This window comes from Pholcus phalangioides, unplaced genomic scaffold, assembly GCF_987345545.1.
Source record: "Pholcus phalangioides strain wild (caught in Gottingen) unplaced genomic scaffold, Ppha-v1.0 ptg000004l_1, whole genome shotgun sequence".
Lineage (NCBI taxonomy): Eukaryota > Metazoa > Arthropoda > Arachnida > Araneae > Pholcidae > Pholcus > Pholcus phalangioides.
Window position 1 is genome coordinate 18585024 of NW_028301597.1, and position 27783 is coordinate 18612806.

Sequence of the window (27783 nt, forward strand, 5' to 3'; positions counted from 1 at the left end):
CTTCCCGAGAACTATTATTGACCCCCACCGGGGGGGGGGGGGGGGAAATGGGGTCGCGACCCACGGTTTGAGCACCACTGCTCTACGGTATGGAAGGAAGAATAGCGGCGCATTCTCAAGAACGATTTTGCCTGCAATGCCGGTCGTGGAGATGCAAAATGGTCAGTTGGCCCCCTTACCTTCTCTGAAAGGAGGGCAAACAAAAGAGCATTAGATCTTATGATTTCGATTATCTGATACTTATAGGGCATGATTTCTGCATGGGCAGCATGAGCATTTGCCCAGGGCACTATGTTTCAGAGGGGTGGGGGCAAATTTATAATAGTATATATTTTACTCAAATTTTTGTAAATTTTTTTCAGTAAAATTTTGGAAAATCAAAGAATTTTCCCCTAAATCACATCGTACTATTTCCAAAGTGCCCATTATTACAAACCCTATTAAATATCAATTTTAATATTATACTAATCAGCAATACACTTAACACAGCATGTATAATGCACCTATTGCAATATCAACTCCCCGACAAAAATATGTTTCAATGTGTCACAGTCTTTTGTTCGATTCCTCAATTTCACATCTTTTCGACCGTAAAATGATTTATGACAAAAAAGTTTGCATGTTTGATCAACGTGGAATCCTCAAATGTTCATGAAGATTCTGTATATTTGCAATGCAAAACTTTAGGCATCTGATCTTGTGTGAAAACACTTTTTCAGAAGCAACTGCAAAAATTTTTATCCTTGGTTCAAGTTGATGCCACAATATTAAATACAGATAGAGGTTTAGAAGACACGTTTCCAAATGTTGAGACAGCATTGAATCATCATTGACAACATCACCAATATCACACTGTTCCAGAGGAAGATCATTCATCTTATTAAAAAGAGTAAAATCATCAGTTCGCTCAAATCTTTTACAAGAAAGACGGTTATCTCTTTAGCATTATTGTGTATTGAAGGTGAGATAATTCCCAAATTAGATTTTGATGACGTTGTAAATGATTTTGTTCATATTAGAGTGCAAAAAAGCGTTTATTATAAGATATATCATTGAGAATTTTACATTGTATTTCTCGTTTAAAATAGTGCATATTCTTTTTTGATGTGTTTACAAACAACATATACTATATTTGCTGACGTACGACCACAGTTGAAGGGGCTCCAATACATCAATGCCAGGGCCTCGTCAAGCCAAAGTCGGGCCCTGCTAATGTTATATGTCCTTATCTTCTTGAAATGTATTTCATGTGTCATGTGTATGTTTGAGAACCGAAACGCTTAAACCTTGTTTAAGCAACCGAAACGTGACTGCATGTTGAAGTCTTCCTATAAATGACTTTTTCTGAATTCCTCGTCGGTTCCTTGCCCCACTTTTTGAACTTCCATTTTCCTTTTATTCTTTTTTATTCCCGAAACAATTTCAGAATTTCTGCCCTCTCCTGCGCTTTTGTAATTTTCTATCACCTCCCTTGTCCTTTTCTGATTTTCTGTTTAGTTTCTTACCTTCTTCTAAATTTCTGCTTCCTTTGCAGTTTTCTGAATTTCGACCTTTTCTGGTTTTTTCTGAATAACTTGCACAATTTCTGTGTTCTCTCTGTTCTTAATATTTCTGCACTTTGTACTCCCTTTGAGAATTTTAGAATTAGAAAACATTTCTTTAGAATCAAATTTCTTCTTGAATTTCTTCTCCCCTCCTGCCCTTTCGATTGAGAACACAGATTGGGAGCACAATGAGCACACAAAGACTTTGAAACATTTGGTTGGGAGTACAGATTGAGAACGCCTTGCTCTAAATCAGAATTCAATTCTCTCCTCCCCCCCCCCCTCCGCTCTAAGTTAAGAGTTAAAGCACTATATTGGTTTGATATATTTTCATTTACGGTGCGAAAATGTAAATAATTTGCCTATCAAATATTTTTATTTATGAAACTATCTCGCGACCTCCGTCCCCCCTTGACACGACCCAGCAGGAGGTCGCGACCATCAGTTTGGGAACCATTGATTTAGATAAACCTTGGGGACGGGAAGAAAAAAAAACAACAAAAAATGCTGGTTTGACGTAAGAGAGAGATTTGAAATTAGAATGGATTTACGGGATCAGCAACGAGGAGAGCCCCGCGACGACACGTACAGTACATACCTTTTTCAGTCGGTGCTTCTGGGAAACGAGCACTTGTAGAGATTCATTCATAATCCTTCTGCCCGGTACGATCTTTTCTTTCTCTTATGAACTTAGAGAATAGAGGTTTTTTTTTTCTTCATGTTTCACATTGAGACAACGAAAATAACTCTTTTTTTTTTTTACTCTACTGCTGTCACCTCTTTCAATGATCTAAATTTTTTTTTTTCGGTTTCATCGACACGCAGAGATGTCCGATTACCTTTTCTTGGATTTTGCCGCTCCGTTTGACGATTTCAACGCTCTATTGGATTTCGAAGACATCGCCGAAGAGTTTTTCGATGGAAATATCATCATCACTCCCCCATTAACTCCTGCTGATGGTCCATCCACCGATGATGATGAAAATCTTAATGATGACGATGATGATGGTGGTGATGCTTTTGAAGCAACAGAGAAAAAATCGAAAAAAGTTAGTGTTGTTCACATTTATTTGGACTAGATAAGTTTTTTTTTTATGAAGTTCTCCACATTGATTTTTTTAAAGAAATTAAAAAAAAATCAGTTTAAGTTAATTCATCATATTAAGTGTGTATTAAGATACATTATATATTCGGTCAATAATGTTCGATGGTGTTTTAACGGATGGGTGGGCAACGGAGCCCGTTACTCATGGAGGCTAGGTGAACATTACTTGCCAAATTATATTGAAGATTTTTAATATCATATACTACTACTTACACATTCCTCTGCAGAATTTCTAACGAATCGATGTATGCCGGAACGTGTTGTGTATGTATATGCAAGGACATGACGCATTTATGTTGTCGGAGTTGACTATGTTTCGTGCTATTGCTACTACTACTTAACCGTACATGCAATCTGTACACATTCCTCTGTGGAACTTCTAAGTGCCGCAATGTGTGTTTCTATGTTGCCTCTAACCAGTGGCGGATCAAAATCAGTCGGGGCTCCGGGCACAAAAGAAAATATTGCCCCCCTAAATTATAAAAATGTGAAGTTTGGTTTTTCGGGGCACCCAGGTGCGCGCCCACCGTTAAATCCGCTTCGGCCACTACGTATTTATGTTTTCAGAATTGTGCTTGTTTCGTGTTCTTGCTACTAAACCATACGTGTACCTCGTCCATATTCCTCTGTGAAACTTCTAACGAATTGGTACGTGTTGGATTGTGCGTGTGCGTGTTGTGAACCTAACGCGGAGTATGTTTCTGCGTAATGCTTGTTAATAATTGTATCGTCGCAAACCTATTGCTCACTGTGACGAGACTTTTTTAATTCGTTTTCTTACTTCCATCTATCTTCCATATTTTGAAGTAAAGACGGTAAATGCTTAAATTTTCATGTTATGTCAGTGTCGTGTTGTTGGTCTGCTTGCTCTCCGCAGATAGACTTTTTCAAATGGGATACCGGCTCGCATTCGGGCCTCGAAAATAGAAAACCGCAGAAAATCCACTTTAATCAACGAATATCTTATACTGTACAATATTTCCAATGTCTTAATTGGATTCATGCGACCTCCCAAAAAGTCTTCGTTAAGACGACTCTAATGTCGAATGTGACATACGAATATTTTCGCTTGAACTATAATATTTGAATTTGATCACCACCAAGTCTCGATAGAAATGACCGATGAGTCTAAAATGAAAAGATTCTGAAATTTCAACGAGCAATCATATTTCCGAAAATCTTTTTTAGGGATGAAATCCTTTATTTTTTCAAAAATATTAGCCATATTACTCTATCTTCGGAGCAGTGATAAATACTTTTAGTGGCAAGTTTGATGACACACAAAATAGATTGAAATTTTATTATATAAATAGTTTCAGAATGCATTACTGAGAAAATAATTTTTCGATTTTAGTTTGGGGAGGGATGAGGGGCTCCCCGAGCAAGTGGTAGTGGAGGGATCCCACGACCATAGTAAGAGATGTTCAGTTGATCAGAGAATAAATGTTATTAATATTCAGGATCCCTCAGATTATGGCGTGGGGGGACACCCGAGTGAATGTGAATACCCCGCTCGCTCATGCAAATATCAAGCCTAGAAGAGTGTGGCTTTCAACACAAAAACTATAACTATAGTGATAATTTTCTTGTTCGAAAATATATGTTATTGTCCGAATTTGATTTCTAGCTTCTTGGCGAAAGCGAAATGGCTAGTGATTTTTCGTTCATATCGCGAAATGTTAGTGGATGCAACCTGGATAATGTGCGAAGTCGCCGGTCACTTCACGAAAACATTAGGCTTCGGACTTGGACCGTAACATGTACGTAAAACAGCTGAACCACCCAATTAAACGAATCAGATAAAACCGAAATTTTTATTCGTTACATCGTAAAGAAATCGTTATATTGGGGTCGAGATTAACACAGATATAAGCAAAGGAATTTATAAAAAAAAAGTTCGTTAAATCAGACTTCGTTATCTCTGGTTCAGACTGTATAAGTATGTATCATATAAGAAAATATAACATGATTTTGCAAGAAAATTCAAATTTCGAAAAATTTACTGTAATAAATAAACTGATCAATCGTATATTTTCATCATAGGCCTTCTTTATTTTCCAAATTGTGGAACTTTTCAGGAATTTTACCAATTTTTAATAATGAGTAAAGTAAATAAAGAATAAATATCACTAAGAATTCACCAGATGAATGAATAAAAATTCTAGTAAAGTTTTGAAAAAATATCAGCAAGAGGGGAAATTGAAGTGTGGTAGTTTCTTTCCCGTAACATGATATAATTAGAGGAAATATTAATAATAATAATAATAATATAAAAATTAGAGTGTTTATGAGTTGACTTCAACTTTCTCAAGAACTATTAATTTTTAAAATTTATGCTTTTCTCTATTATACAAAAAATAATCTATCCGTAACATTTGGATAAATATTCGACAGAAAAAAGCATGCATTTGAATAAATATATATTATTTGCGCACCAAATTTCATGCGAAATTTACTCCAAATTCTGCACACTTTTTAGGAAGAAAATTCATCTCTGCCTCCACGGGGACTCGAATCCCGGTCTCTCGTTTGCCGAACGATATGCGCTCCAAAGAAGAAACATTCTATCAGTTTCCATAGTTTAGGGCAGAGGTCTTCAACCTTTGTTTAGTCGCGAGCACTGCCTGTATTCATCATTAAAAGAAGGGCCCCTTATGGCAAGTTTGACATACAAATGCATTAAATCAAGGTAATTTCAATCCTTGAACGAAATTTTTACAATATGTTCTATTGGAACGGTGAACAAGTGCTCAAAATATGTATCATACAAGGTAGTCTTTCGAAGTATCTTGTATTAAGAAGTAGAGGGAACATCTTGCTATACATATTCACAAATTTAACCTATAATTTTGTTCAAAGCCTGCTTATTTTTCACAACATTAAAATAGTTTTAGAATTCTTCACCAGGGGGTGTTTTGGTTGTTGTCATCGTGTAGCGCATGTCCGGTTTTGTATACCTGGACTCTTTTTGCATCGCTCTATCTTAATTCGTTCAAAAGTTATCGCCATTGAAGATTTCGTATACAGTAACATACATGCGCAAGTCTCTTACAATCATTTTCTACCTCTAATAATCATTTTGGGATGCCAATCAGAAGGATAAATATTTCAGAGAAATAAATAACATTGGAAATCTCACATAATCTTTAATCTAATCTAATCTCCTCTAATTTAATCTCTCTCTAATTTAATCTAATCTCCTGAACAATGACAGATAATAAATCATGAATGTAACACAGTGGTATAGCAATACGAGTACGCGCCAAATAATAAGAAAGGAAAGAACGCCACCTGGTAGAAAATTCAGAAACTTTTTATGTTATCTCGAAATCTAAACAAGATAGACAAAAATTAAATAATCCGGTCGTAGAATGGCATTCAGTGAATGACAAACATACTGAATTTCATTTCAGTACGTTCAGTGACTTTCATACTACGTTATGAAAATTGTGTATAAAGACATTGAAAGAAATTACTATACCTAAGCCACAACGACGTGTCCAGTCGACATCGTAGGGTCATTTCGTTTTCCGACACGTTTTAGAGATATGTATCCGTTTTTGAGCTGAATATGAATATTCACACACATCATGTGTCGTTCAAATATATTTTTTTTTTCATATAAGTTGAAGAAAACATGAGCTTAGAATTTGTTTAAATAAACACCTCGCTTATCGTTACTCGGTAATTTACTGCTTATTCACGTTTTCTTTCATTAGAGCGTAATTAACGGAATGTTAATTAATCCTTTTGTAGCGTATTATTAAAATTGGAATTGGTTTTTTCTCTTTGTGATTTTAAAAAAAGAGCATTTTCTTCTTTATGGTAATTACTATTTTTAATTTTTAACCTTATTTACATAAATATACTTTTTTTCTTGACGGAAACAAAAATATTTTAAATTTTTTTTGTGTGTATTGTAATTACTATATTACTGAACAATATTATGCAAGGTGCATAGCAAACGGGGGGGGGGGGGGGGTTTATGGCATTTTACTGGTGAACCGTTGATCCTAGAGGTGCACTTCCAGTTAGAAAGGGTTTCCAAATAACGTGTGCTTCTCAGATATGTGATTCATGTTTGAAGGGGTTGTATAGTTATTAAAATAAAAAAAATAACTTTTTATGCAGTCCCCGTGTGCCCCAAAACCCAATTAAAAACTTGTTGCCCTGTCTCTTCTGAGCCCCACAAAAAAATTCCACGTTTCAAAGTGCAATATTCGCTGAGATATTTGAATTCGAAAAACGAAGGGAAGTTGAGAAAAACATCTCTTGATGCGGAAAACCCGTTTTATCCGCATTTGACCCAGTTTTCCCCAAAATTTCCTTCATTTTTCCGAATTTGAATATCAAATCAGTGAATATTACACTTAGAAACCTGGATTTTTTTCGTTGTCATCAGGAGAGACAGGGCAGCAACTTTCTAATCGGGTTTTGGGGCAAACGGGGACTGCATAAAAAGTTGATTTTTTTGAATTTACAATTATGACAATTGACTATACAACGCCTTGCAACATGAATACCATATCTGATTATTACACGTTATTTGGAAACTTTTTCTAACTGGAAGTGAATCTCTATAGAATCAACGGTTCTCTAGTAAAACGCCATACCCCCGTTTGCTATGCACCCTGTTTATATATACAGTAAAACCTCGATAAGTCGTCACCTCAAGTTATCGAAAAATTATGACGGCTTAAGCGGAGTGACGACTTAAGAGGAGTTCCGTCAGTTTTAATGTGACATATTATGAAAATCGTATAAATTTAAAGTAATATGACATTTATTAAAGTATGAATCAAAATAACAATATTAATAAAATTTATAGATTGCGAAAGAAAAATAATAGCAATTTTTTATCCCTTATTACTTAAATTATTGTGGTGAAATGTACTGTACACTTTGATTTAAACTAGTCATTTTTAATTTATAGACTAACAGAGCAACTGTTTGAATAAGTAGCTTTTCTTCATAACAGAACTCTCTATTGCACATTAATTTTACATATACATCAAATTTAATTTTAGTGTTTTAATTCTTCATCAGTAGTTCACGATGCAACTACAAAGTAATCTCGAACACTTTTGACTTGGTGGATGGGCCCTAGGCAGGGAGAAGTGAACAGAGGACCTCAACTTGGGAAAGAATGTCTAATTTTTTTCAACAAAGATATTTTGTTTAAATTTCAAGCCCTAAATTAGTGGAGTCCATATTTTCTATGATTATTTATTATCGGTGCCCGTTGCACTTTGACTTTAACTTGATTAATTTGATTCTTTGACTTACATAAATTTTGATTTCCTTGCAGTATATGTAACCTTTGACATATCAATAAATTTTGGTTTTGCCGGAGATGCCCTGCTCCCTACGGGGGGGGGGGGGGAAAGGGGGTGCGAAGTGCTTACGTTTCTTATTGCGACAGTCTGGATGTCTCGCGGTTTGTTCAGTTTCTCCAATGGAGCCCATGCAGAAATGAGATCTAGCTGGAACAGTCCTCAATATTCCAAAAACCTTATTCGGCAAATGAACTTCCCGAGCGTAACTTTCGTTACTTAAACTGTTCCGTTTGGACATATAGGATTTTATGGTGACTTTTAAGCATATGGCAATGCTGTTAACAAGCTTTTTTTTTAATGGGAACCATAAAAATAGTCTGTTCTTCTTTCTCGAACTTTTTCATAGTGATGACTTAACCGAAATTAGCGACGAGTAAATGAGGGTTTAATAACATTGTGGTCTATGAGAGCTGGAAGGGTCTGAAGAAAAATGACGACTTAACCGGAGTGACGACTTATCAGGATGACGACTTATCGAGGTTTTACTGTATATTGGTTAATCTCCAATCAAAACGCCTCGCTTGACAGATATTTTTCAAAAGGAAAAATAGTTATAATTTTCGTATTTAAATTAACAATTTTTTTAATTACGTACTGTATTTAGAGGATAAAGGAAAAAGATAAAATTTATTACGGTATAAGGCGATTATTTTTTTAATTACGGTATTTATATTTGCTTATCAAACGAATAGATAAGTGATTATCTGTGATTATTTAATTAATAATTATAGTTTTAAGGGAATGAAATGGTTTACATGCAGGGATATGTCCGAAAAGAATAAAAATTTCTATCGTTGACTTTTAAAACTGAAGTAAAATATGAAAAAAAAATCTGGAAAAGGAAGAGATATTTTCAGCTGTAATAGTGGAATGATAATTGAAGGGAATATAAAAATTGAAGTTCTGATACGGCCGGTCGTTTTTTTCGAACGAGAAAGTTCTATTTGAATTTCAAAATTTGTAGCTTTCTTTATTTTTTTTCGAAAGAAGTTTGTCACGTAATATTTGAAGAAAATTTTGATCGGACGTGGATGATTGAAATGGGTGATTTTTACCCAACTTCTTTTATTCAGACTTTTTAAGTTGTTGAATGTTTGTATGTTTTTTGTAAGTTCTCTGTAAGAATGTTTGTCACTTTTATATGAATATGATGTTGAAGGACTGCCTCCTGCTCTCCGCGGAGTGAGAGGTCCGTGTGATCAACAATATTCTACTAAAATGAAAAAAAAGAAGTGCAAAGGAAATGATCGTGGGAATTATAATCCTACCAGACAAGTTTAAGAGGTCTATTTTTTTTGTTTTTTTCTGCATTATGAAAAAACCAGGTCCCACTATTCCCTAAGAATTTTTAACTGTTTTGCCAAATTAAGAAGAACCTTCATAGTATGGGATTTGGAGAATAAAAGCAGCGGTCCATAAGCTGAATGGGATTTTGAATAGTACATCTCTTAGGGCGGTATTCACCGACATGGTTTAAACCTGTAGTTACCATTTTTGGATAAGAGATCAACATAGATTGGTTAAAACCCTGAATTTAACCAATCCGTGTCGATCTCTTATCAAAAAATTGTGACTATAGCTTAAACCATGTCGGTGAATACCGCCCTTAGAAGCTCCAAAATGCTAGCGGGAAGTGGTCGGGAAAAATTCAAAAGCGCATTGATTCTAGTAAGGTTCCCACCAGCAAGTGTTCTTACGTAAATGCGTCGGTTTTGAATTTTCTCTGTGCTCCATTTAATCACATCGACATCAGAAAAGTTCTGGCATTCAATCACCAATATTTTCACGGGGCACTAACAAATCTTTGGTGGAACACAGTTTGTGAGAACCACTCTTGTAAAAGGAATAGAAAGAAAGAAACCCGTAAGAAATCGGTTTCAATCCTCCATATCTGATCAAAATTTTCTTCAAATATCACGGGGCGATTTCTTTTCGAAAAAATAAAGGAAGCCACAAATTTTCAGATTTAATTGAGACCTTTTTGTTCAAAAAGTACTACCGAGCCGTATAAGGATGATTTCAGTTCTTGTATTTCGCTCAGTTATCATTCTACTGCATTTCCCTCCCCTTTCCCGATGTTGTTAACATTTCACTTCAATTTTAAAATCAACGGTAAATTTTTTATTGCTTTCGAACACACCCCGTATACAAACATTACGAAGAACTTCATTCGTTTAAAAATATAATAATTAATTAAAAAAAATCCCATAGATAATCACTTATCTCTTCATTTGATAACCAAATGTAAGTACAGTAATAAATAATCTTCTTTATCCTCCAAATACGTAATTAAAAAAAGTTTTAATACGAAAATTATAATTATTTTTCCTTTTGAAAAAATATCCATCAAACGTGATCTTTTGATTGGAGATTAATCAACACATAATAATATTGTTCGGTAATAGTAATTATAATATATACGCAGACATAATTAAAAAAATACTTTTGTTTTCATTAAAAAAACATATTTATACAAATAGGGTTAAATTAAAAATAATAATTACCATAAAGAAGAAAATAATTTAAAAAAAAAAATCTGGAAAGGGGAAAAAACTAATTCCAGTTTTAATAATTTGCTTAAAAAGAATGTAATTAACACTCCGTTTTCTAACGAAAGAAAACTAATTAATAAAAATTTCTAAAATTAATAGTTCAAGAGGAAAAATGATTATTAGCTTTTCATGATATATTTCAATATTAAAAAAAATGTTTTTTGCTTAATAAAACGAGTTTTCGGGGAAAATATTTCTACAAAATGAGTATGTATATATATGAAAAGTAACAAAAGACTCGTTCGCTTTTCCAAATACCGCTTTTACCCTGTAGAAAAATCAAAAAACTTATTTGCATCAAGCGGGGGAAAGGCGGAACGGGGTAGAAAATTTTTCCTTCAGTAGAAAAATTTTCTAGAGATTTTCATTTAGCTAAGAGCACCATCTCTCTCTCAGGTATTCTCTCTCTCTCTCTCTCTCTTGTACATTTGATATAAGATACTCCGGAGAGAGAGAGACAGAGAGATGGGGGAGAGATGGAGAATAAAGTCTTTTTGGATGAGGTTCTAACAAACGTGTACCACATCCACCCTCATAGGTGTCCTCAGTGCGTACATACGTAAAAGCGGGACCATCGTTTTCGCTTAACTCTCTCTCTCTATCGCCCATCCTCTCTCTCTCTCTCTCGTCTCATTTCATCTTTTATTCGTATACGCTCTTCATCATCAAAGCCAAAAAGAGAGTTTTCATCATCTCGAATCACTATACACCTAATCACTTTGGAACACGAATAAACCACAGAATAAAGGCACGAATGGGCAAACATAGTCATGTTGTGAGTAAGTAGGGAGAGGAGAGTAACGTGGGTTGGTGGACGGGACATACAACAACAACAGCGGCAACCGGGACGAATCCATTTCATATTTTCTCGGTAATTAATTGTGGTATCTTCAATTGATTCCGCTACTCATTGGATATAACGTGCTCTTGAATACGATGAGGTTTAGAGAGTGGGAGAGTGAGAGAGAGAAGAGTCCATGGATTGATCCATGGTGTGGGAGAGAGAGAATAGGTACTCCCTCTCTCCTCTCTCTCTCTACTCCTGTGCGCACCATTTACCGTAATTAGAAATGAGATACCGTGCTCTCATAAACGGTATGCCTGCAGAAAGGATGGGTATTGTTGGAAGGAGAGTCTCTCTCTTCACAAAACGGTAAAGACCTATCAGGAAAGGCAAATCTCTGGAGCTGATTGGTTTTGTAGAGTCAATAGGATCGCGCGCATATTGGATGGGCGGACTATTTATGAACCTGAAGTGAGATAGAGGAAGGCTGGGTGGGAGGGAATGAAAAGCAAAGTTAGCGATATATATACAACTAGAGTCTTGTTTCTAAAATTTTCCATACACATATATATATACATTTATTGATAGGTATATAAATTAATATATAAATACTAGTCTCTCTGAAGCATCATTCGATATTCAAGATCGGGAAGGACTACTTGAATATTTGTTGTTATTATTTGAGTAATATTTTTTTAATTTATACGTATAAAGAGCGATATTTATTTAGTGGTTATTATGTCCGTGATGCATACCGAATAAAAGGATCATTGTAGTACCCAAATTTGTAAGTAATTCTATGAATATATGGGATAATAATAGACTTTATATAATCTGTTTTAAGTTCAATTTACTTTTTATTGTACAGTTTTTCTTAAATTTTTAATTTTCAAAGTTCAAGTATTTTCAATTTTTATTTTTGTCTTCATCTGTATTTTACTAGATATTTTTTCTAATCGGGTATTCAATGAACTATCAAATTTTAATTCGCACCCATTCGTGTCCGTATGAAAGTTTATATTTTAAAAATCCAAATTAATCTGAATTGATATTCGTTCTGATTAACTCGAGAGAGATTTGTTTGCCTAATAATACTCCGAAAAAAGTCACCAACGAAAAAGACAAATAAAAGGAAACCACGAAAACTCCTTATGCATTTACCGAAATAAATTCTCACATTGTATCTAACACAGTTTTTCTTCAACCCTTTTCTACCACAATATAAAAACTAGAATAAAAATAAAATGATAATCATCATTGTATAAATAAAAAAATGATAATCAATAAAAAAATTTAACGATAATGACAAATACTGTAATCGTGGTTGTCATTTTAGTTCTAACTAAAGACAAAAAAATATATGCTGTTTTTTTTTCAAACAATTAGTTGGAACATAAATTATCTCACCTGGTACTTTAAATTATCTTCGGTAAAATGAAGGGTTAATAATGCACTTGCAGTTGCAGATGAAATTTTTCCTTAATCAATTCTCTTAGGCATCTTCAACCTGTTGCTCACTGAAGTACCGAAGAGTGCTCCTTGCCTTCATGCTCGCGAGATCTTGACACTCTACCCAAATTGCATTCAAGAATTCATACTTAGTTTGTCTTTTTTTTAAATATGTTTCGTAGCTGTCATATGGGTGCTGCTTCTGTGAACCCATAAACGCTGATCGCGACTCATAAAACTGATTAAATTATTTGTATAACGTATTGCTCGGAGTAAGCACCGCACCTTCTCACGTAAGAATTAAAAAATTTTTATGTATTACATATGCATTCTCTTTTATTTCACAAATATTTGTTATAATGCATTAGTTGAATCGCTAGTATAGCGAATATTTGAAACGTAATTCCCCATGAAATGATAATTGAAAATGATTAGATATATTAGCCTTTATATATATATATATATATATATATATATATATATATTTATTTATTTATTTCAGTGACATGATACACATAATAATACAGAAACACAAAGAAGGAGATATAATACAAAAAACAATACAATAAACGCGGGCTACTTTGGCCCATTTTTAAAAAATTTCAAATTAACTTTCCAATAAACCCAATATTATTACTACTTTTAAGTTCTGGTAACCCTTTTTTTATGTTGATAAGCTATCTTGTATTATGTATACGTAAACAAAAAACAGACTTTTTTTTTTTAACTTTAGCTAATTAAAATATTAAAATATTTTGTTCCAATGTTACCGTTGTATGTGGATAACTTAGGCCCACGATAATCTCTTCCCACTTTTTCCCTATTTTAAAGTATTAAATGAAAAGCTAGGGTATTTTTGATCCTGGGCTTGCAATATAACTTTGATTTTTGAAAGAAAAATTTGTATTTCAACTCGTATTGATAATAAAAATAGCAATATTAAATTTTTTTTTTGAAATTTTACAAACTTTACTTATTTGCCTTACAAATCAACCAAAAAAAAAAAAATATCTTTTAACACTTTGAAGGCTTAACTATTAGGAACCAATAATCACACTTTTGCCAACGTGACTAGCAAATGCTTGTTCTTCTTCGGCACTAAAAACCTTGGAATGACATTGCTAAAAAATGCATTTTCATGTTTGTTTCTAATGGTACTTCGGGGCATTTTAAAGTTATTTGCAGTTTATTTCACTACGCATTTTTTTCGATGATTCTCCCCCCTCCCCCACTGCATCCGCTTACGATCCTTTTAACGGGAAATTGGTTAAATTGGGAATTTTACCTAATTTTCTTCACAAGAACTTGAAAAAAGAAATTATACGACTTTTTATATTTGTTTCATGAATTATCAATTTTCTTTTGAATCGGGATGATTTTATACTTAAAAAACTGAGAAAAAAAAAGTGGAACCAAGAAACGAATCTTTTCTACAGTAAACCCTCAACAAAATGTCAAAATTACTATCAAGTTTTAATGACTTTATAGAAATTTGCTTTTCTGCATTCAACAGGTTAGAATGGCTTCACCCTTCTTGCCATCAGTTGCCGCTCTTTCGGGTTTGCCCGGGTCTTCTGTCCACGTCACGGTAGATGATTATTTGCTCAGTCGAAGGAGGCAGGTAAGAATTCAGATTAGATTTTTAAAAATAGCATATATTAATGATATCAATAGAAAAATTATATTGAATTAAAGACTTATGTTCCTGAGAGAAACATCTTCTTTTGGATAAGACGGAATGATGAAACGGACGAACGATGAAAACACGAATGAAGTCAAAGAAACGATTTATGAAAATCATGAAACGATAATGTGTCCCATTCATATCATCATGCATTCCTATCGGCAATTTCTTTAAAATATCGTATTCGGAAATTGAAAACGCATGTGCAACATCAGTGCGAGGACCGCCAAGCTCACGAAATATATTTTTAGAAAATAAAATACGTATCACGTGTTTATTCCGAGATACACAGCACTATAGATATAATACAGTAGGTACTATCGTTCAAGAAAACTCATGAAATAGAAATTCAGAAAGTAAATGCAGAAAATAGATATTCATATTGTCATCCGGCGGAAGAGGAAAATAATTCATACGTTGCTTTTGACATTTAGTGAGACGGTAATGGCAAAAAGTGCAGTGATATTCTTTAAAGTATGAATATCTTATCACAGAGAAATTATAAGCTGAAATAAATTAGTATGTAAATGTATTTTTATTTATTTCTCATTATTATTTGTTTAACTATTTTTCATTTATTTACTTGATTATTTTGCTTTAATTTATTTACTTGATTATTTTGCTTTAATTTATTTATTTTTCTTTAATTTATTAATTTCATTATTTTTCTTTAATTTATTAATTTCATTTATTCATTTACTTACTATTACTTTTATTTAGTATTTTATTCATTTATTATTTATTTATCAAGTGATTTCGAGCCTTTTTTTGTTACATAATGAAATTCCTTTGCCGTGACAAAATCAACGATTTTGATTTTCAAAAAGTAAATCAACGATTCAAAAAGTTTAGTCGAATGAAAAATTAAGAAAACTTTTTATTATAATTCTCATTCCAGTTTCTCATTGCACATGTTACCGACAAAGCCCGAAATTGGCCACTTCGCGAATTGCCCAATTTCGTTGTAAATTGACCTGGCCAATGTCCGTTTTAGTTTTCCGAATTTCGGGCTTTGGCCAGCCAATTCACGACTTACATCCGCAAAATGAACTTTGACCCAGGGATCTCCAGCCACTTCGAGAATTGGCCGACCAAAGCTTCAATCATTTCTGAAAATTGAACTTTATCCAAAACTTCGGCTGTTTCTCATATATACAATCAATTTCTTTACATGCAGCGACTCAGAATGTAAATAAATAGAAAATGAAATAAATGGAAAATAAAATGAACAGAAAATGAAATAGACTGAAAAAGTAAATTGAAAATAAATATATAGAATATAAAAATTAAATAGAAATTAAATTTATCTTGGTGTAATGCCAGATATGAAAATATATACATCGTGGTTATTAATTATACTTACGGGAAAATACTCTAGAAATGATTTGAGTCGGAAATATTCATCAATATTTTACGCAAATGTTGATCGACACGATCTCATTATCGCCATCGACGTATGCGCCAGAGGCTGCGGCAAATGCAATTGCCGTCCACGCCGCACGACACGACCTGTCGGGTCCACCTCGTCGAGTCGTTTCGTTTCCCGACACGTTTTAGATAATAATAATAATGCAATAATTATTTGCATATAGTTTTGAGCGGAATATAAATATTCATCACGTGTCGTTCAAACATTTTTTTCCCAGTATGAACTGAAGAAAACCTGACGAAAACACTTCGATAAAAAAAAAAACTCGCTCATTCCAAAGTTAATTATATATGTGTTAATTACATAAATGTTTTCATCAGGCATTTTGTGCTAGGTTATAAACTAGCTGTACGTGGCTTGGTCAATAAAACTTCAGCCTAATCTGAGTTATCAATTTTATTTTATAAAGCGCCGGAATAGGACAACGTTCAACCCTCAACAGCTCAGCGAACTCGAGGCTCTCTTCCAAACCACTCACTACCCGGATGTGTTCCTCAGAGAAGAAGTAGCCAAAAAGATCAATCTGTCTGAGGCCAGAGTTCAAGTAAGATCCACATTCTTTTCCCCTTTTGATACAAATAATGCATTTTATCTTTAATGTGCTATGGACAATGATTGCATAGAGGGATTGCAAAAAAAAAAAATATCGTTCAATACACGGAAACTATGCACGAAATTCCATCTCGTATTGGTTTTAAAGAATTCGTCAAGAAAGACAAGTTTCTTTCTATCCGTACAAAAAAGCTTCTCTTCGGCCATATTTGCCAACAAATTATAGATACGGCAATTTCTCTCTTTTACCTTTAAAAAAAAAACTACTTAGTCTTATTTCTCTCAAGGCCCAGTATTTTAAGGGACCCGGAAATTTTGCCTCCGACATTTCGCCCCGACGTTTCATCCCCGATACATTTCGCCCAGGACATTTCACCTGCACTGACATTTCACTTACCCTGACAATATGAGTGACTAAGTGATTGGGTGAGGAACCATATGAGTGATCGAATGAGTGGCCAAGTGAGTGACTTAAGTGATTGGGTGAGGAACCATATGAGTGATCGAATGAGTGGCCAAGTGAGTGACTAAGTGATTGGGTGAGGAACCATATGAGTGATCGAATGAGTGGCCAAGTGAGTGACTAAGTGATTGGGTGAGGAACCATATGAGTGATCGAATGAGTGGCCAAGTGAGTGACTTAAGTGATTGGGTGAGGAACCATATGAGTGATCGAATGAGTGGCCAAGTGAGTGACTAAGTGATTGGGTGAGGAACCATATGAGTGATCGAATGAGTGGCCAAGTGAGTGACTAAGTGATTGGGTGAGGAACCATATGAGTGATCGAATGAGTGGCCAAGTGAGTGACTGTATGGTTGAGTGGATGAAAACGTGAATGACCAAGTTAGTGAGTGACCAGGTGCGTGTGATAATGATCGTATGTTATCGTTATATCTTGTATAATCGATAAACAATCGTAGTATCGTGATTTCACGGTATTAAAATTTTTTGTATGTATTATTCATGTTTTTGCAGCTTACTTATTATATTTATAAAAGGGAAAACATGTCCCACTCACTCCATCAATCATACGGTCACCCACTTGATCCCTTATATGGTCACTCACTTTGTAACTCATACGGACACTCACTTTGAAACTCATACGGACACTCACTTTGAAACTCATACGGACACTTCCTTGGTCTTTTATACGGTCACTCACCCTCTCACTTAGTAGTTTATATGGTCACACACTTGGTCACTCATATGGTCACACACTTGGTCACTCACAAGTCACTCACACGGTCAGGCCAGGCGAAATGTCCGGGGATGAAACGCGCCAAGGGTGGAATTTCCGTAAACCCTATTATACAAAAATCCTGGCTTGATGTTTGGAGAAAGAATCTACTTGAGAGAGATTTTATGAATTTGGTTAGCAGTTATAAACAAAAATATATATATTGCACTTGAATTTTGAAAATCAGCCTGGGGGGTAGGCCTCTCATTTAGCAAGAAAGTAAAGCAAAAATAATGAATTCGTATAACGCCATAGACATTTGAATCGGAATTTTAGATTTTTTTTCTCGAAAATTTGCATCATAAGAGTAGATTATATGTATTATGAAAATACAGTGCATCCTCTTAATAAGAGACACCAATGAGACCAGATTTTTTGTTTCTTAAATGAAGGTGTCTTTCATTCATAGGAAAATGAGTTTTTGTTCGCAGGCGCAAGAATCAGTACATCCGTCCCTAAAAAAAGAGGTGTCCCTTATTCGAAGTGTCTCTTAAACGGAGGTTTGGCTGTGTATATGGATCGATCAAAACGGAACTTCTTCGAGTGGAGTTATTTAGACCGAAGCAAAGGTGTGGCAGAGAGTATTGAATAAAGCAATCTATCCGGAAGCCATAATGTAGTTTCCTTTGTTGGAAGAAGTCATAGTAGGTATATTCAGACCCCCATCCATCTTTTCTGAGGAGAAGACGGATATCGTTGATGAATCGATTCGCAACTATGACACATTAGGCAAGTTGTGAGTTGAAGAAAAAAAAACAGAATGGGGTAAAACGCGTTTTTTTACCCGCTGTTGCAACCCATTTCAACTGACTTTATCTATAGGCCTAAAGTCGAATCCCGTTATTACGAATTCCAATAGACCATAAAAATCACTTCGTAATAACGAAATTTCGTTATACAGGAATTCCAGGTTTTTGCATTGTTCCTATGTAAGCTTATCTGGGGGATTAGAAAAGTGTTCGTTAAAACGAGATTTTTTTTTTCGCTGTAACGATATTCATTAAAACGGGATTCGACTGCATGAACTGCTTCACCTTCAATATACTTACTTTCAACTTCAATATATATTATTATTGCCATTATTACAATTATTTAGTTTAGGGTGGCATCAAGTGCAATTTTGTGCAGTCAAAGCCGGCTACAAATGTTATTTGTTTACATTCTCGACACACCTGTCGTACACTCCCACTGTTATGTTATTAAGAATTGTATAAATTGTGTAAATAAAACATGAATATAAATACTATTAATGTCTATCTTGTGAGCATTCGTCTACCCACCATCGCCACCCTCCCCATTACGATAGCCGAATAAATGCTGTTTTTTCCCCAATTTTTCTCCGTTTTTCCGAATTCAAATATCTTATCATATATTGCACTTGGGAACATGGAATTTTTTTGTGGGCCTCGAGAGTTTTCAATTGGGTTTTGGGGTACACGGGGACTATACAAAAATTCAATTTTTTTATTTTGATAACTATCCAACCCCTTGCAACATGAATGACGTATCTGAGTTTTATACGTTATTTGGATGCTTTTTCTAGTTGGAAGTATGCCTCTATGGCCGGGATTACACTATTAAAGTTTTGTAAAAGCTCTTTGATAAAACGAGGAAAAATTCAACCAATAAGATCATCGGTTGCATTTGTTTGAATGCAACCGATGCGCCTATTGGTTGAATTTTTTAACTTTTATAAAATATCTTTTATAAAACTTTATAAAAAAAACTTTATAGTGTAATCCCGGCCTTAGGACGGTATTACACTATAAAAGTTTAATAAAATTCTTATAAAACTTAAAAAATGCAACCGATAAGCTCAATGGTTGAATTTTTCATGTTTTATAAAAGGACTTTTATAAAAGTGTATAGTGTGATCCCGGCCTAGGATCAACGGTTCGTCAGTGAAAGGAGCAAAGAGAATTACGGAATCAATCTATATAGCAGGGGGTTTTGAACATTTCAGACGTTGCTGGCTAAATTGAACTTAACACGAAGCACGCGGGTAACCAAGTCCTACCGTGGAGTTACAGTTAAATTATTGAACACTTTTACTTCATTTACTGAATTTACTTACTTACTGACTTTTTTTGTTTCATTAAATCTGAATTTTATTTATTATCAAATAAAAATTTTAACTAATTCTTTTTTGATTAATTGTTTATTTTAATTTAATCTGGAAAATTTTCCGGTAATTCTGTGAAATTACTTTTTCATTACTTTTTAAATTTTCTTATAATTATAAAATTATTTCTTTCAAAAATTCTTAATTTTTTCACGAATTATTATTTTTAACAATTCTGAAATTACTCGGGACCATTCTGAAATTACGTTTCTTGTTACCGCATTTCAGATGCGGTCACCCCTCTTTTACGGCCGAATAATAATTTCCCCTTACATAATTAAAAAATGCATTTCTAACCTCTGCTAAACGGTCACCCCTCTTTTACGGATGAGTTCTTTTGCCCCGCCGGTGACCGCAGGAGAGAGGTTTTGAAACTATTTCTTTCATTGAGGTGTTCTTAGCATTTTTGTAAATTCTGTAATTATTGTGCGTGCCTTTTAAATGGCGAATTTGGACTCTCGAAATATGTAGTCTATATGAAATCATATGCTTCTGTTTAGGGAAAAACTGCTTTGGCTCAGGGCCACCCGAATTCGCTACAACGGCCCCTTCTGTTGTGCCAAAGGCACAGCATTACTATTGAATCTGGAAATCTGGAAAGTACCTCACAGTTCTAAATACAACAGTGTAGATTTCAGTAGCCAGAGAGAGAGAGAGAGCTCTCTTCAGCGAATTTTTTTTCTTCGGAGTTTAATAGTTTTTCTATGTAAAGCAATTATTTTCTAAAAATGGTCGGAGAGCCACAGCAGAAAGCTCGGAAGGCCGCATATTGGCCCTCGGGCCATGGGTTAACGACCCGTGCTGTACAGCTAACAATTGAACCTGACACGGAATAATTTCTGAACGAGTTTTTTGTTCATCTTCAATATTATATTGTCATAAATTTTGTTAATCATGATATATAAATACTAAAAACTTATTTTCATCATGGAATCTACATTTTTTCACATTGCGAATCATAATTTGATGTGTTATGATCGTCAACATCACTGAAAATAAAACCGCAAACACCATTTAACACTTTAGAGAATCATCTAATGAGGCATATCGCGGGCCCCTCCAGCTGGTGAACGCCTACCGCGTCCCAAGTCATTACTGGTTGTTGGTTTAGCACGTGACCAAGAACACCATTTCTACGAGATCAGAAAAAAAAATCCCCTCCGAGGGAGGCCCATTTATAGCAGTTTAGAGAAGATAGAAAAAAAAATCGTCGTTGATCATCTCCTACGGCTTATAATTTCTTTACGCTCTTCCTCTACGTTTCTCGTGGAGAACACGATCTATATGAGATCTATACGATCTATACGACGATTCTATTTATCGCTTCCACCCGCTGAGAAAGCAAGAAAAATCCGAGAACTGTCAGCATAGTAGTCCACTTTCATCATTTTCAAGATACGCTGTCGGAGAAATAACAAAATATCAGCAGCCGATAAATAATTACCCAGTGGGAAGCCATGGCAGTTCTTAAATGATATCTTAATATCTAGCCGTTTTCGTACTATGCAAGCGTCTGTCGCTTTACGCGATTAATTGGTTCCGCAAAATAGTCGCGTAAGACGAAATCGCGTAAAGTGAGTTGAATTCAACGTGGGAAATACAGGGGTAGAAAAGTTAGTTTTCTTCAGAAGGATTTAAAAAAACTGAATGCAATCGCGAAGGAACTGAACTTTTCTTAATGAATTAGTTATTTTTAAACTTACATGAATAAATTCGGTGAATTCAGGCAATATACGAATGAACAAAATTAATACTATTCACTTCTTCGTCTTCACTACTCACTGATTCTAGTAAGTGTGGATGTTTTCTTTTCTAAAGAGTCTGGTGAGATAGGTTTTAATCTCTTCTTTAATGAAACAGTCGAGATTCGGCTGACAAGCAGTAGCATTGTTCGTCTCTTTATAAAAACTTGAATAGCAAAGCCAGAGAATTTCGCATATTTCTGGAGCATATATAAAAATTCTAGTTTCACTGGAATCATTTTTTTTCGATTAAATGACTGAACTTTGAAAGCTGGGTGGCAACTGGTCAAATGTCGTGAGGCAGTTGAGTGCATTATGTGTAATGTACACTTTGTATACAATCGCTTTCGTGGCCCGGGGGATTTGTGGGGGGGGGGGGGGTTGCACACACACTCATACTTCCGGCACAACTCAGTCGGTAGTAAATTGCCTATGGCGATAGACCGGAGTTGTGCTCGTTTTGAATGAATGAATGAATGTCAATGTGTCAAACGTTGTTCCATCAGTGAAATCTGGTGAATTTTATCTGAAAATTTCTCTCATGCTTGTCTGAGCTACATCATTAAATCTAACGTATTCAGTCGTCATAGGATTTAATTACGTTACATCTTCGATTTCTAAGCCCATATTCCCAGCATTTTTAGTTAAACTCCAAGCCAGATTTTTTGCAGGATGGAATTCCTAAAATCAACATTTAAAAATCGCGTTATAGCGAAATTACGTAAAGCGAAATTGTATAAAGCGTGGGATACCTGCACACGTAAAAAGGATTGATAGCATGGGGTAGGGGGGAGGGAGGACTTCTTGCATCCAGTGGTAGAGATGATTAAGACATTCACTCTCCAAAATGTGAAATCTCTATTTGAATGAAGCAAGAGAGTGATGATTAGTAATACAGCCGAACTCTCGATAATCCGGCCGTGCCCTAATCCGGCCCATCCGGTAATATGCCGTTTTAATGCGGGATTTTTTTTCGAGCATAGAAGAGAAAACATGACACTGTGTGTGCATGTCTTTGCGCAAAAGATCATATTATTTATACAAATACAAATACAACGCCACAACAGGCAAATTGCCCAACGAGGTGGCTGACTTAAGAACATCATGGATCCCCGAGCCATTTTTTTGAAGGCCCTACCTACTACTGCTACACCCCAACTGCACCTGCATTTAGATTGTGCAAGCGTGCGAGTGACCAAAACAGTGCACAAGCATGTGAATGATCAAAAGAGTGACCTAGAAAGCAAAGGAAAAACTTAGTGAGCGATCAAATGAGTGGCCAAGAAAATGTGCAAGCATGTGAATGACCATAAGAGTGATTTGGGGACAAAAGCGTCTTTACTTAGCCCCCGCTTAGCCCCCGAAGCGGGGGCTAAGTGGGCTGTTGCCTTAGGGCTGAAAACGACTGGTCTTCAAGAAAACTAGACAAAAATGGGAAAAGAGCGGCAAAACCATAGATCCGCCTCCGGAGATCACGATCTTAAATGCAGCTAAGTACGGGACATTGCCAATTATCACCAGAAGCGTTGTAAATAAGTCGGCAAAACAGCACTTATTGGCAAAACACTGAAAAACTACCAGTGGACTAGAAATGAAGGGCTGTTGGAAATCGCACTTTACTCAAATGTTGTTCATGGAACGTTGAAACGTGACAAATATGTGAGACAAATATTAATCGTATTTATCTCATCATAGTTATCACAATGCAATTTGTAAATTATGAAAAATTATCCACATATTCATAGTTTTAATGAAAGTTACAAATGCAAATGGGGGCTCCATGAAATAAAAATGCCAGTTCGGCCAAAACTACAGATATGTCACGTAAAATGGTTCACGCAAAATTCATCGCCATGCAATTTATTGCTGGGAAAATTCACCGACAAACAATCCACGACCTCAGTTCGACATGAGAGAATGCAGGGCCAGTCCTGGAAATTCTGCCGCCTGAGGCGAATAATATTTTGCCGCTCTTAAGATACGACTTTCTGAAAAGAGTTTTCTTTCTTTACTTGTATACCTTAGCCGCTGTGGTGGTCGACTGGTCATAGTGACCGACTCGCATCGCGGGGACCCGGGTTCGATCCCCACTGTCGCCACAGTGGTGGTCGGCCGGTTGGTTTTCTGTGGTTCCCAACTTCGAGGCGCAAATACGACCCCGTTAAAAAGTCTCGCCACAGAGAGCAGCAGTCCTACAAACAGTACAAATATTTAGTCACTACACATCACTCACTTCACTTCTGGGATATAGATGGCAGCACTGAAAAATCATACACAACACTAGATACGCACTCAGACTGTTAGGTACACACCCTTACAATTCACAACTCGCTAGGTAGTATATACAAAAACTTGTATACCTTGGTACAGTGGTTCCCAAAGTGTTGGTCACGACCACCTTGGAGGGTGGGAGAGTTAACGATGATGATTTAAAATGTCGCGAGAGAATTTCCTAAACAAAAACGTCCTGATGAGGGTAAATATATCAAATCAGTATAATAACTCTTCTTTGAAGCGAAAGGGGTGGCGTTCGCAGTGCCACCTATCGGTGGGATTGCGAATGGCGGTCCCATATAGTGGGCGGCGCACCCGTTTACATTTTTCCCAAGGATTGTGGAAAAAATTCTGCCCTTCGAAGGAATAATGGAGCTATTTAGCATATATATATCATATAACGCATTAAAATGCTACATAAATTTTATTAAACATTATTTGAAGAAAAATCTTATTCAATCAAGTGTCACAAATGTGCTTTCTCTCACTTTTGTGAAAAAAACCATGGAAATTAATTAATCAATTTATATTTATTCTGAATCAAAAGACAAAATTTACTTATTGAAAATAAAAGAATCGCTCTCCTCATTTTCTAGTTTTTTAAAATTGCGATTTCTCCGCGTTATGTTGCCTACAACAATAAGATAAGTTGTTCCTACCTTATCTATACGTTGCAGTGAAGTATTCTAACAAAGTGGCTGTCTTCATGGGGAGTGAATTCGATATTTGTGAGCACGGGGCAAGGGGGAACCAGCACTATAAATCTCTACTAACTTTTCCGACGCAACTCTGCCTCTTTTGAAGTAACGGAAGTAAGGTGCTTTGCATCAGTCTGGGGTTGTGAGCGGTTCTATCTATCCATCTAGCAAAGTGACTGCTCCTGAGTTCATACGTTTGTGACCAGAGGTGTGCGCAAGAGAGAACGGGGAGGGGGGAATTGCCCTCCTTAAGACGATCAAAAGTTACAAATATTTTCAAATATTTTAGTAAAAAATCAATTTCTATTAATTGAAAATGCTTTTTCCAATGTTAGTAGCTCAAAATTTTTCTGAGAGAGATTACTAGTGCTTCCCCCCAAACCCAATATGGCCCTTCTAAAGGCAGATCTTGTGTACGCCAATGCTCGTTACCAGGGTATTATAACGTGGTAGGCTTTCTCATGGTGCAACCCGTTAACGTAAATTCGCCACAGATAGCAACAGGCCTACGAACAGTATAAGTATTCAATCATTACACTTCACTTTTGAAATATAGATGGCAGCACTGAAAAATCAGACACAAAGCTAGATACGCACTCAGGCTGTTAGGTACACACACTCACACTTCCGGCATAACTCATGAGGTAGTAAATTGTCCATGGCGATAGACCTGAGTTGCGCTCGGTTTGAAAATTTCTACCACAAGTCATTGCACCGCTTAGTCATTGTTTGACGCATAACCTTGAAGGTCCTTGCACCAATAAAAAACAATCTCCAATCCAATCCGAAGATGCATATGCACCCTCGAATGAATGATAGCACATATCGTTTGTAAATCCGTCTGAAAATATATTTCTGCTCAAGTGGGGGCTTTTGTGCACTCTCTAAAACACCCTAATTTGCTAACACCCGCCTTTGCTATTGCGATTCGAGCACACATTCTATGACCAAAAGTGCTTGTTTAGGTGTTTTATATCACCACTCTTGAAACTTCTCCCATGAATTTAGAATCACCCTAAATTACACGCGGGAAACATCAATGAAGTAGAACCCCTTCCGCCACCTATCAAATAAAACTGTAACAATTCTTCGATCAAAATCAGTGATTGGATTTTGATTAATGTACCACATAAAAAAATCCAACATGATATTACTCAATATTTTATATTCAATAATGTTAGTTTAATTGCTGAGTTTATTTCTTCGAGTTTAGTCAAATCCAACCATCTTAAACCTTCAGTAAATTTAAACAATTAACAGAACAGAATTTAATTTATTTCGTCGCTCCCCAGCCCAATGAGGCTGTCTGACGACTTACAAATAGCCTTTCTGAGACGTTGGACTGGACTTTTGTTTACTCTTACACAAACACACACTCATGCTCTACACATACATGTACAAACTTGTCTTTCGAAGGAGAAAGACAAGTTTGCGCATGCATGTGTAGAGCATGAGTGTGTTTGTGTGAGAGTAAACAAAAGTCCAGTCCAACGTCATGTCGAAAGTACAAATGTAGTATGCGCTCTAAAAGATAAAAAAAGGGGGAAAATTGAAATATTCAATATTTAAAAAAAAAAATCGTTAGAAGACAAAAACCATATAACAATTACAATACATATAAGACATATAGACAACACATACGGATGCAAGAATGAGTACAATATATCAGTGGCAAAGTAGATGAAGTGGGATATAAGAGGATGACTTATACAGAACAATAAAGATAGAAATGCACAGTATAAATATATATTTTTTAATACAATACAATACAAATACAACGCCACAACAGGCAAATTTCCCAACGAGGTGGCTGACTTAAGAACATCATGGATCCCCGAGCCAATTTTGGAGGCCCTACCTACTACTGCTACACCACACATACACCCCCCCCCCTCACGAAACCCCCAACGAATCGGTGCATGCGGGAATGTGCGTGTAGTGAAACCTGACGTGAAGTTTTTTTTGTTTTCCCTGTAATGCTTGTTATGTGTAGTGCTGCCATCTGCCACCAGTTTTTCTAACTATGAGTGAAGTGTTATGATTGAATGATTTATCGTTGTAGGACTGTTGCTCTCTGTGGCGAGACTTTTTAACGGGGAGATCGGCTCGCATTTGCGCCTTGAAGTTGGGAACCACAGAAAACCAACTTCAGCCGACCACCACTGTGGGGTTCGAACCCGGATCCTCGCATCGCGAGTCCGTCACTATAACCACTCGACCACCACAGCGGCTATAGATTTTTTCAAATCTATCTTCTCTTTTTTCTAATTCAATTCAATTTTTTTTAAATTCTTCTTTTTCTCGAAAACATTTCTAACAAAATAATAATAGAAAACATAATTTTCTTTATCAGTAGAGTGTCCAGTCAGAGTGCAATACCCTTTTTGGCCTATGGTATATTGTTCTCTGTAATGGGTCGTAATCCACTATCTCATTGAGATGGCCATATTCAGAGTTCTGTAGTTTGTCATAGTGGGTCGTAGATAGCTCCTTGATGAAGTCCAGTATAAGGGTTATACCCAGGTCTTTCCTGATGTCAGCTACCTGTATAAATTTAGGTGCCTTCACAAGAGACCTTAGGATCTTGTTCTGCTGAGAATGTAGTTTTTGCATGTTGCTATGACTTGAGTAGGCCCAGACCGGGGCTCCATATGTCATAATTGGTCGAAGTATAGATTTATATAGTATGACTTTATTCTTTAAGGAGAGACGAGCTTGAGGAAATGCCATTTTGGAAAGCATGCCTAAGGCTTGGGTGGCCTTGTTCCTGATATAGACAATCTGTGGACCAAAAGTCATTGGCCGGTCCAGAATACAGCCTAACTATACCTATAAACTTATAGGTATTTTACTTTTCTCACTGGTTCCACGGTCGCTCCACCGATATACACTCATGTCCATAAATTAAGGATAATGCCAGCTCCGGCAAATAAAGGTTCAGAAACAAAACAAACGTTACTTATTCATAAATCCCATTTATTAAACAAAAGATAAAGAACAAAAACGATGGTGTATGTATGATACCATTCATAAAAACTACGATTTTTGCTCCCCGTAGCAATTGTAAAAAATATCTCCTTTACAAAAACTTACTATTACATGGTTTGTATGATGGTTAATACATTGTATGTCTCCCATGCGATGAAATACAGTCCGTACAACGCCTAGGCATGCTGAGTATCAAATTATCGATCTGATCTTGGGGAAGATCACTCCACTCAGCAAGCAATGCTCTCCGAAGTTCCGGTACACATGTAGGAGGGGGTTGATGGGC

The 27783-nt window shown here is 35.7% G+C and overlaps 1 protein-coding gene across 1 annotated transcript in view; it reads left to right on the forward strand.

Moving 5' to 3' along the window:
• Positions 1 to 2371: 2371 nt before the first annotated feature.
• LOC149086699 (uncharacterized) overlaps positions 2372 to 27783 on the forward strand; it is a 31056-nt gene continuing 5644 nt past the window's right edge. Inside the window, exons 1-3 of the mRNA XM_089231884.1 lie at positions 2372 to 2593; positions 14284 to 14391; positions 16293 to 16427. Coding sequence (XP_089088010.1) covers positions 2372 to 2593; positions 14284 to 14391; positions 16293 to 16427 — 465 coding nt within the window. The remainder of the gene's footprint in view (positions 2594 to 14283; positions 14392 to 16292; positions 16428 to 27783) is intronic.